Here is a 12,150-nt window from a genome sequence, read left to right on the forward strand (position 1 = left end):
ATTACCTTTCTTTCCTTCATACTCTTCTTGCTGCAGTTCAATGTCACTGATTCTTTTCATATATCATTTCATTATGGGTAAGCGTTGAAAGGTGCCGTATCTAACAACCCAAACAACCAAACCTAACGCAAACCTAGCATTTTTGTAAAGGTTTGGGTTGTTTCAGCCATAGTACCCCTCATCCAGTGCTGGAAATAGCAGTTGGTCGTCGGACATTGTCCGACCAAAGTTTGAACATGTCCGGCCAATTTCTCCTTAGGATCGGTCACGATGATCGAACTTGGCACCAGCACATCTTGAGTTCTCTTCTTCAAAGTGTTGTCAGTCAATAAATTATGTCCCGTCCAATTTGTCAAATGTCCGACCAAAAGGAAGATTTGAAAGGACATATGTCCTCTGAATAAAGACAAATTATTTCCAGCACTGCTCATCCCCTACCCTCAACCTTCACCTCTTGCCTCCACCCCCGGAATAGACATGCAAACCTCAGTGGGTTGGAGGTTAAGGCTCGAAAACGGAAAAAATTGAATTTGCACTCTAAACCGAGGCCAACGGTGATTACTTGGTTTCATGTTTTAAACTCATTTTTCTCCAGTGGCAACCCCTGAAATTGCCTCGCCTTGCACCCTTCTTGCAAGTCATTTGACTTCATATGTTAGGCCTTACTTCACTAGAGGAAGCAAGCTTTTCATAGTTCCTAGCCATTTTGTAGGGGAAAAAGTTCAAAGGTCAACGCTTCATGATCTGACCAGTCCACTATCCCAACTCACCAGTCCGATTCTTTCCTTTCCTTTCCATTCTCTCTCTCTCTCTCCGCCATCTTGTCATCGCGTGTCAACATGACTTCTGTAGCATTGGCGATTTTCTTGATCGCAATTGCACTTGCACTTTTCATGGGCTTTTCGTTAACAACATATTCCGTTTACTTGGTCTACGTTCGTTGGAAGTACAGGCATCTTCCCGGACCGAAGAGGGACAGCTTTTTTTCGGGTAACCTGCCTCTGATTATCAGAAACGGAGAAAAAGGCAAAATATTTCACCAAATGATGCTAGAATTTCATAGAACCTACGGACCTATAGTTCTAATGTGGGTATACCACCAACCCATCGTTTTTGTGGCTGGTCCAGAGCTCACCAAAAAATGTCTCGTCACTCTAAATCTACGAAAATCTCCAAAAGATTATAGCATTCTCTCCTACCCATTCGGTCAAAGACTGGGAGGAAATGGATTGGTAACCGTATTGGATCACGACTTGTGGAAGAAGCACAGGTCCCTCATAAACCCAGCATTTCACCGCCGCTATTTGATGAACCTGATGTCAGCATTCAACAGCAGCTGTGACTTATTTCTGAACAAAATAAATGGAATTGCCGACGGCAAAACTGTGGTAAACATGGCAGAGGAGTTTGCCAGAGTAACAATGGATGTCATCGGAAAGGTAGGCAGAGAGCATTAGGCGAACGCTAACGTAAACTAGAATCTACATTACCCGGGGTGGTCAATCAAATTGATTTCGGAAAATCATTCGCTAAATCGATATCTATCGATAAACTGATTTTAAACGACTTTATCGGTCAATCGATGAAAATCGACACTCAGACAGCGTTTACACGAACGCGGTTTCACATCGACACGGTTTCATGACTTCAAAACCGCGTCAAAACCGATACGGTTTGGAAGTGTCTATGCACCAGTCAAAGTAAAAACCCCCTCCCCAACCCGGGAAAGGCGGGGACATTGGACAAAAGATCTCCAAAAAACGAGCCAATGTCCCCACTCCCAGGGAAATATTCTCATTTCAATGTCTTCGCTTGTCCCCACCTACCAGTGAAGGTATATTTCTTTCAGCAATTTCTTTATTATTTCTCTCTGCTTTAACAACACTTGTTTTCCTTTATCAGACTGCAAATTCAAGGTTACCCAATCTTCAGGATCATCACTACCTGAGTCAGTCAGTCCAGTCCACTTTTTCAACAGCTACCCTCTCACTATCCAAATATGCTTGTCTAGATATTTCTACACGGTCACTTTCATCATCATTTAAGTCCACTGACGAAAGATTTTCACTTAAGTCAAGAAGAAATTGAAAGACAACTTCATTGCTGTACTGCCGCGTCAAAAGTCTTAACTCTTCCACAAAGGAGAACCAATTTAACTGATTCTCCCTGAGCATAAGCAATAAATGGTCATGGTTTGGGGCAAATACGTGGGGTTGTTTATTCAGTCCCTCGTCTGGGTCCATGTGCTTTGTGAGTAGACATTCTTCCTTGTTCCTCTTGTTGGGTGTTCTTATCTGCGCCTTTAACTGACATTTCCAACTCTTTTGGCCGAGTTTCTTCAATCACATCTTACTCACTACTTTGATTATCACTGATCCACTGAATTTCACAAATTGGTTCCAGCTTTTTTGTTTGAATAGTTAATGGCTTCACAAACGGCAAATTTAATTAGTTTTCTGTCACTCTCTGTTGATGTCAAGTTACAAAGAGCAAGTAAAGTATCTTTTTTCATTCCCCCTCCGGTTTCTAGGTTTGGCTGCAACGTAAACTTCTCAACCAAGCCAACCAATTTCTTGTAATCGACATTTTCCTGTTTTTCAACAACAAACAACTTTTGCATTCCACTTCGCTGACCAACTCTAAAAATCACAACAGGAAGCTGCATGAATCTCCTCACAGCGTTTGACAAGCGGTAGGTTGAGGAGGAAATAATGTGTTCTATAGAGTTTGGAAACGTCACATACCCCAGACTGAATAATAGCAACAGCAACTTCAATCAACAAAGGGCATTCCTTACAGTCATTTCTGTGATTATTACGGCACTGTTCAGACCTAAAAGAAATGAACTGACTCAGAGAAATGTTATTCAAGTGGGATATGTAAAGACCATCTTGCTCCTTAAAAGTAACACTCAAGTTGTTCTTTGTTTGCCTCAGATAGTGTTTGAAAGTCTCATCCTTTGGCCTACCGCTTTCATCTCTAAAAAATTAATATTTTCAATGTTCTTCTGCCGTGACGAGTCTGATTGATCCATTTGGGGTACAGAAGTTGAACAGTGCATGCCTTTTTCTTCAACCGTATGATTAACATCAATGATGTCATCTTTCTGTTGCAAGTCACTCTTTCTTTTTGCAACCAGCAACTTGTCAATTGCGATTTGTGAAGTGGTTGGCAGTTGACCCTTGTCTTCAATAAGCTCTTTGGCATCTCTCTTTTTCTTTTGTAGGATTGATTTTGCTTCTTTCTTCTGCAGCAATGTAAACTCGTCCTCCAATTTTCGCTTTCTTTCTCTCAGTGGGGTCATCGCCTGCGTCAAGTGCCTTGCTTTTTCGTCATTATCAACATTCCTTGCTTTAAATCTTGATTTTTCAATCAATGTCATTTCTACTTTTATTTCTTTCAAATCTTCTTCTATTTCACTGATTCTTTTTGACCGCAACGATGGGGTTAGTTTGGAGGGCCCGGGAGGTGGCTCGATCGTTAAGAGATAAATCAGCTGACCTGGACTTTTTTCTCTTGTACAGATAAGCATCGCTATCAATTTTCTTCTTTGGCACTGCTTGTAATTCTCCCTTGTTTTGTACTAACTGTGGATTTCTACAGCAAGTTCATAAGCAGCATCATTTAATGCTTTGCGGTACTCATATAGGAAACAGCCAGGTGTTAGATTTTTGTAAATTGCACTCTCTTCCCTCAACTTTTCTGGATCTACTTTTAAGGACACCTCCACAGTAGTATTGCTTTGAATCTGCAATATGCATTATAATTATAGTTTTAACCTCATGCATGATTTTTTAATAGAGAAAGAAGAAAAATTGTATTGAAATCATGTAGAGATGCCAGAAAATATAGGGTTAACCAAAGTGAGGCTCATTTGAATCATTTCGGTTACTGGACCTCAGTTATACCTTATACTCTGTAAGAGTTATACTCTGTAAGCTGGCAGCAACATAAGTCTTCTCAACAAGTGAAGAACACTGATGCCCCATATTTCTTCAGCTTGGAATATAATGTGATTACAGTGAACCTTATCCATGCATCAGCGTCATTAAACAAAGTCAACTTCTTGATTACAATCCCAAAGTTGTATTTCACTCTCAAATCCCAAAAATAAGCCCAGGGCTTATATTTTTCAATGACAATTTGAAGGGGCTTATACACAAAGGGAAATATTATAGGAGGTATACTTTCAATTTGAAATCGGCTAGGAAAATGATAATATTCATTCATTTGGTGTTTTGGCCTTTGGGGGCTTATACACAGAAGGGCTCTTTAATGGAGGTTTTATTTGCATTTTGAGTTAAGGGGGTTATATTTGTTGGGGCTTGTGCACAGTAGGCTTTTTCTCAGAATTTTACAGTTACCCAAATGTGTGTATGCTGCTGTATCAACTTCAATACTAGACCTGTGAACATTAAAGGCATGCAGTTTTTCACCTTTGTGGCTGGCCCAAGTAATAGCTGATTTCCTTGTATGCAAATTGTTCTTTGACGACCTTAAAAATATATAGGCATCATATTATGTATCTGTACATAAGAGTCATTGAAAACACAAAAACCGCTTGCCACATTTCAAACCATAGTACAATCCATGTAAAGTCATTTAGGCTTCAAAATTTTAATGTCTACACATACCATTGTCAGAAATACTGTTGCCACTCGCAATGTTTCCTCTCACAACCATATTTGTTTCCTTGGACAGTGCACCTACAAAATTAACTTTCAAGTTAGGAGAACAAAGCCAGAGATGACATGCAAACTTGTATAAACCACTTTCATAAATGGTGACCACTTTTACATTTTTTCGTCTTTATGTTAATTAGACCTACTCCCCTCATTTTGAAACGAAAATCCTTTTCAAATTTGCTTGTCATAGAGAGGCATGAAAGGCTTTCTAGCATTAAAACAAGAGAATATTTTATTTGGCCGACAGAGGTCTATAAAAATTAGAACCCTCTGTCTCCTGCAGTTTGGAATGAAGGACATGACAAGCACTGCAGTCAAAGATTCTTTCAGCCTCACAAAGTAGGTTATTCCACTCAAAAGTATAACTAATAGTAGTATAATAAATGCTTCGTAACAAGTACATAACTATCAACGTCACAAAAATGTACAAACGTACCTATTGCAGCAGATTTTTCACCAACTATGCAGGGTGGCAGTACACGTTTACCTACAGGAAATAAATTCACAAGGTCAAGATAGACCTAATTGGCTAACTCAATGTTGTACCCAATTCAAATCACCTGGGACTAAGATTCTTTGTGTATTGTATTTGCATGATAATGTAGCATTCATATTTAAATGACATGGAAATACCTGGAACAAAACGTTTAATTCCCGAAGGGTTTGAATTGGGTACAACATTGAGTTAGACGATTAGGTCTATTACTTCACAGTTACGAATGAATATATGGTTTCATCTACCTCCTTTGACAATTACTGGTAAGATTTAACATGACAGAAAATATATAAACTTTATACATCATGACAAAAAGTTCATCTATCTTCAATAACCTACCTTCTTCCAAGCTGTCAGAAGCACTGGCTTTCTATAAATAGTTGAATTAAAAAAGGAAACAAAAATCAATATTTCATAATAAGCTTACAAATAATTTTATTAAGTCTCGATCTTCAATAAAAGCATTTGGGAATCACCACAATTCAAGCATATTACAAATACCTTTTTCACCAACCGAAGTCTCGCTCTGTTGTTTATCTTTGACAAGGTATCCAAGGTATCATTCCATTCGGTATCGTATTGTTGTACTAGTAACATGGAATCTTTATCGCTTATGTCAAAAGCCTGTTTTATGGCTGGCAATGCATCACATAGGGGAATTCCCCCAACAGGAAGGGCCTTACGGCTTTCGCCCAACTCAGCGAGAGCCTGAAATATTTAATGAAAGTGGATATTTAGAATCATCAGTTTTTTTAATGTGAACGCACAGGATGAATGCATGGTCAACCAAGCGAAGAAAATCGGGTCAGCAAACAAAATTAGAAAGATGTACACAAAAACGATACACACGTTTTAATTAAACTTTCACAAGTAACATTTTTGAGTCGAAATTAGGAGATGGATGGCAAGCAAGAACTAAGGATAAAGTAGATTGAAAAGCACTCACGTTATTTGCGGCTAAATACCGGAATTGCACCAACCTTAGTCCCAGTCATTCACAGATATTACAAATTTGAGCCCGCCAGACTGAGAGCCCCAACACCAAACCAATGTTTTTACCCAGACCGCTGGTCGGTGCAATTCCTGTATTTAGCTGCAAGTCTCACGTTTCTCTCCGCCATTTTGGCTGCCTTCTGAGTTGGTCCCAGTCTCTTTACAACTCCAAATAACGCAGAAGCAATTCTCGTCTAAGACCCCGTGTACCGGGAGAGTTTTGAGAGTCGATGATCGGTTTTTGTTCCGCTAATGTCCCCGCCTTTCCCGGAGGGGGGGGGGGGGGGGGGGACTGGTGCATTTCACGGAACCGTTTTCGCCAGAAAATAAACGTCGTGATGTCATAAGCGGGCTCTGCACTACGTGCTAAATTGAACAATGCAAATTTCGCGCCAAAATGGTAACCGTATTCAAATTGATGCGCTTTCGCTGTTTACACGACAGATGAAACCGCATCGTTTTGAAAACGCTCCACTCAGTTTTGGCACCGGTTTCAAATCGACACGGTTTCGATAACAGTCTCGATCGGTGTCGTGTAAACAGAAGGTATAACCGCATCGAAATCGATGCGGTTACAAATGAAACCGCGTTCGTGTAAACGCTGCCTCAGACTCCGACGTTACTGAGAATCAATAAATAATATCCTGTTTCCGTTGACCCTTTAAAATAATGTAGATTTCAAAGGCGGCTATGAAATGATCTGTTGACAAGCACTGTACAAGAGACCAAAGATACTGCATTATGATTGTCTTCTTGATTTTATTGTTCGATCACAAATTTAAATTATTTTTCCTTTTCCGGCTTCTCGGCTTCAAGGCTATCGTCTAAATTTTCTCTGTTTTCTTTTTATTTATATATGTTTCTGCGAGCTCTTTAATATCTTTTGGTGTTTTCGTTTCGAAAAATGGTCAATCTCGTACCCAGAGTCCTCGGGCTTTTTGGCCAGCGGGTGAGCGCCCGGAGAGACTCTGGGGTCGACTCTGGGATAATCGACTCCATTTTCCCAGAAAACGTGGGTTCCGGTCTTATTACGTATGCTTGAGTTTAAACGGAAGCAGAAAAGAGAAAACCGTAAACAATAGAATTGGCGGGTTGAAAGTGTTCGAGAAACAAGAATTTTAGCGTTACACACAAAGAAACTGGAGAAATGATCATTGGCTTACAGTAAGAGCAAGTGACTGAAGAGGAAACCTCTGATGCTTTCGGTGAGTGTATTTTTAGTGTTTCAGCGTACATCCCATCGTTCAGAGTGCAATGAGAATGTCATCGTGCAAGCAACACGATCGACAAATTGTTTGTGGAAACGACACAAATGTCCTCTTCTTCTACAATTTGATGTTTCCGTAATTCTGAATGGCTTCGACAAGACCTTATTCCACCGCTTTCTCCTCAAAGACACTGATGTAATGTTTTGTAACAGCAACAGTAATAACTTTTTAGCAGGGTGGGAAAATTCCCGTGCGGTATAAGACATAATTCAAAACTCGTCGTTTTATTATTTTTGTGATTTATATATTTCTGAGGTAGAAAAAAACCAAACAGCACTGAAACTAGTTTTAGATTTTGAATCTCCCTCCAAATTCTGGGGCTTCCGAATTACTTACCGACTTCCTGTCGGACTGACATTGTTACGCAAGCGGCCAATCAAAAATATAGTTCAAGTCGATTATCCCAGAGTCTCTCCGGGCGTTCATGGCCAAGAAGCCCGAGGACTCTGGGTACGAGATTGAAAAATGGTATGATAATTCAGTTTCGATAAATTCAATATTTATTGATAAAATCGATAATTATCGATTACTCACAACGAAATCTTTTATCGATTTTTATCGAATTTCGAAAAAATTAATCGACTGTTATTGATTGTTATCGAGTGTTATCGATTATCAACGTTATCGGTTGAGGACGCCGGGTAGATAATTTATTACCCTCCCACTTACTTGCTTAGGAATCTCTTGTACAGCTTGTATTGTTATGACACGTTCTTCGTTCTGAAAACCATGGTGCGGCAATAAGAAAAAAATCGCCCCAGAGAGCATAGCTGTTTTTATGCGATGGTGACTTTTGCATCACATTTCCCAGGCAAACACCTAGGGGATACGAACATTAGTTAAGATATATGGATGACCTTGTTTCCTTTAATTTAACAGCTTGACTTCAGAGGTGGTAGCTACTCTAATTTGCCCCAAAATTGGAAGTGACGGTGTGTTTAGCCAGTGGTAAGGGTGCTCACCTTGAGATCCGGAGATCCTAGGTTCTAACCATAAGTTGAATTTGATCCTGGTACGGTAGTACCTGGTTCAACTTCTTGGCTGTACTTGTAGCTTAGTTTGCTTCCAGCCAATTGGGATTCTTAGCATGCAGTTGTTGTTGTTCTGGCTCCAGTTGTTCAAAGATTGGATAACTTTAATTAGTATAAATACACAGGTGATTATACAAAATCGCGCGCTCTCACTGGCTCGCTATCTCGGATTATCAGCCGATAATCACCTTGACGGACAAAATGGCTGCCAGTGGTCGTTTTGCCACTGTAAGTGAAGATGATTTTGAGTTGAATTTTTTTTTCTCTTTTTTGAAATAATCACCTGTGTATTTATACTAAAACAATTATTCGCCTCAGGATCAGTGATTATCGGTGAATATTCACCTCGACTTCGTCTCGGTGAATATTCACCGATAAGAACTTCGCCTTCGGTGAATAATTGTTAATTAATATCCAGTGGATATGTCACTATCCAGAATACTCTACATTAATTTTAAACGTTGGGAGGGGTTTTTGGGCACGCCTTTACTCAAACATGCTTAGAGTGTCAGTATATTCACAATTATGTTAGGAAATACAAAAGTCTTTGCTGAGATGGAAACTGTTGGATAATGAATTATCCAGCGGATAAAGTTATCTGGTCTTTTAACAACTGGGCCCTGTTCTGTTGTTTCACTGACTGTGTTTCATTGGCCCTGAAAAGCTCTTATGGGGGAGTGGTCAGCTGAGTATGTATGTAATTAGAGAGTTGGAAGGGGGTTGAGTTCGCCCTTACAGAATTTCTTTTAGTTATTGGAGAGCTTGAGGCAGCTTGGCTGAGATCACGTTCCAGCAATAAGAAGTTGGGGTCACCTGGTTCATTTTAAAGATGTTTAAGCATTTAAAGAGAAAGTGTAGGATGGCTTTTTTGTTTCTATGGCGTGACCTACTATGTCACAATAATCTGTGCTTCTTGTTTCATTAAGGGTGCTGTAACAATTGCCATTACGTGACTCAATCCTTCTGACAAGGTAGACTTTTGAAGTTGTTGAAAGTGGTTTGAGCCACCTTGAATTAATAAACCCTACTGGACAGAGGTAGACCAGTGCACTATTTACTAGCACAACTGTAGAGTTGATCACATTTGTACTCGTTTCAACAAAATCTGCCACTGGTGATTGAACGGAAACTGGTGAAAGCATGTAAGACTAAGGTCGGTGCCTGAGCACTAGGGATCTAAAGCAAGGACGAAGACGATGGCTATGACAACGTCCTCTAAAAATATTATTTCCTGTTATTGTAATAATTTTGCAATTACTCCAAGTCACTCTGCATGGAAAGTGTGAGTCCATCCCACATTCCAAGAATACAATTGGTGAGAACTGTGTGGATATTTAGAGAGAAAATTAAAAAGTTATCGTCAGGTGCTCTTGTTCTCCACATAACCTTAAATTTGATCATTTGATCATGTGTAGGGCGTGCAAATCAAAACTATTGTCTTTGCACATTAAACCTATTGTTTTGTGGCATTCTCGTCGCCGTCATCTCTGCTTAAGCTCCCTTTTATCTCCGGAGGTGGTGCTTATGCCCCAGCATGGTGACCTCAATTTTCCCTGGGCACCATAAAAAGATGTTTTAGACAAGTGTCCATGCCCACAGGAACCCTGAAAGGGGCTGTCATTACACAATATGGGGAGATATGGTGATATGCTGAAAGTCTTCTGTCTTGGCCATATTGTTTCATCTATGATTTACTCTGATGTCATACTTATTTCTCTGCCTCACATTTACTACGTCTGAGTCACACTGTGTGTATGCTTATAAACGATACATTTTCCTGTTCACCAGGTGGCCTTTAATGTTGATGTTGATGCTATAAGAGATGCAGACAGCTTATTCCCGTCAGCAATTTCCAAAGTTCTTGAAGGAATCCAAGTTAGTTTTCGAAGTCCGTTTTGGCGAGTGGATTTCACTCAATTTCCGTTTCAGAGACGTGTGACCCAGGCAGCTAAATACCTTCGTAATTATGCCACAAAGGTGATCAAGGAGCGACAAAAGGCTATGTCAAATGGGGATGATTTCCCAAGTGATATTCTGGCACACATCTTAAGTGTCGCGGAAGCAGAGCCTACATTAACTTTGGAAAACCTTGTTGATGAATTTCTAACCTTCTTCATAGCAGGTTAGGTAGTTTCCATAATGACGGGTGTAGTGATTCCTGTAGTGCAATAGAATCTTAATGAAACTTTGACTCACAGGGTAAATATTTTTTATGAATTATGATTTTCCAAAATCATCATTTCTTTTTTCTGGGTGGGATTCCGACGATGACGAGGCAACGCCTCGTGTTTTTAAACCCCGATAAAACACTGCTGCTCGTTTTTTTAATCATTATCTAACGTTTACCCTTGCCTTATTCTTGAAAATACCGTTAATGGCATTATGCTCGAATTATCCCACAGCTTCAAATAAGCGCCCCTCTTAAGGCTTAAAATTTGGAATAAGCGCCCCTCGAGAAAAACGAGGTTGCGTACTCGGTACGATATACGAGACGTATACGGTACTTTTAATGAATGTGACATTCGTGATAGTACAAAATTAATGATCTTCAAAGTCATATGGGTTTGCTTCTCATTTCCTGGATAGAAATATCCATGTGAGCACATAGTAAGTAATTTTCTTTACCGTTTTGTTACAGTTTGGGTTATCTAGAAATAAAGATAGTGTCATTTTGAGGCCAGAAATTGATAAACAAAATAAACGCCCCCTTCGAATTTCTCTGTACATGTGTGGACCCATTTCCATTAGTAGGGCTAACTCTCACATGGTTCATATGGGGTAGAAACCTAGCACTTACGCTCTAATCAGTTAAGTCAGTTTATCAATCAGCTGTATTCAAGTGTCAATCTCTTTAGCTCATGTAAGCTTTTCGGAGACACTGAACTAACAACTTGTTTAAAAGAAAGCTAATTTACTCGTAATAACCTCTTGCTAAACGAGCGGGGGAAGGGGGGGGGGGGGGCAACTTGAATTTCCCAGGAGAGTGAAAAAATGCGGAAAAGGACCATTTCCATGGTAATGGTCCGTACTTCAAAATCCCTACCAAAAACCAGTCAATCGGAGTGTTTGTTCTGCCTTGTTCTTACGTCGTAAGCTACATTTGAAGGATTGTAAGGTTGGTTTCCCTCTGTCTTTTTTGCCCAATTTTGACCATAAAATATGGACACAAAGTACCTTAGGGAAGGTTTTCCGACAACACATAGAATTCAACCTACAACCTCGGTCATAAATAGTTGTAACTTAATAATTGGGAGGATATAACCTCTCGGTAATTATCAGCCTGTGGTGAGATTGCATTAAGAACCAACAGGACAAAACACAAGAAATGTTCATATCGGGAATTGCGAACCCAGCAGCGTAGCAGGCGCTAGAAAGGGGATGGGAAAAGGAAAGCGCGCCCGCGACTCTAGGAAAGTGCCCTCCCGTTTTCCCTCCCTCCCCTTCCCTTTTAAAGCTTGCCACGCAGGCTACAGCAGCCAAGCTAGCAGCCATTTACCCTGTTCTTTATGTTGTTTTCTCTTAAGTCATCTTTTCGTCTTTAACAGGCCAAGAGACCACCTCAAATCAACTGTCTTTCACTCTTTATGAAATTCTCAAGCACCCTCATATTGAAGACAGGTATGCAAAAAACGTAGCAGAAATTTCAAGATTACTGATAAAATAATTATTATCTTTGC

General features: G+C 39.9%; 1 protein-coding gene across 1 annotated transcript in view; it reads left to right on the top strand.

The window, feature by feature from the left end:
• Positions 1-425: 425 nt before the first annotated feature.
• The window catches only part of LOC138027257 (cholesterol 24-hydroxylase-like), a 13,654-nt gene continuing 1,929 nt past the window's right edge, over positions 426-12,150 (top strand). Inside the window, exons 1-3 of the mRNA XM_068874811.1 lie at positions 426-1,439; positions 10,262-10,595; positions 12,019-12,091. Of these exons, the coding sequence (XP_068730912.1) occupies positions 840-1,439; positions 10,262-10,595; positions 12,019-12,091 (1,007 nt within the window). The 5' untranslated portion in view covers positions 426-839. The remainder of the gene's footprint in view (positions 1,440-10,261; positions 10,596-12,018; positions 12,092-12,150) is intronic.

Source organism: Montipora capricornis, chromosome 12 (assembly GCF_036669925.1).
Source record: "Montipora capricornis isolate CH-2021 chromosome 12, ASM3666992v2, whole genome shotgun sequence".
In the NCBI taxonomy this organism is placed as follows: Eukaryota; Metazoa; Cnidaria; class Anthozoa; order Scleractinia; family Acroporidae; genus Montipora; species Montipora capricornis.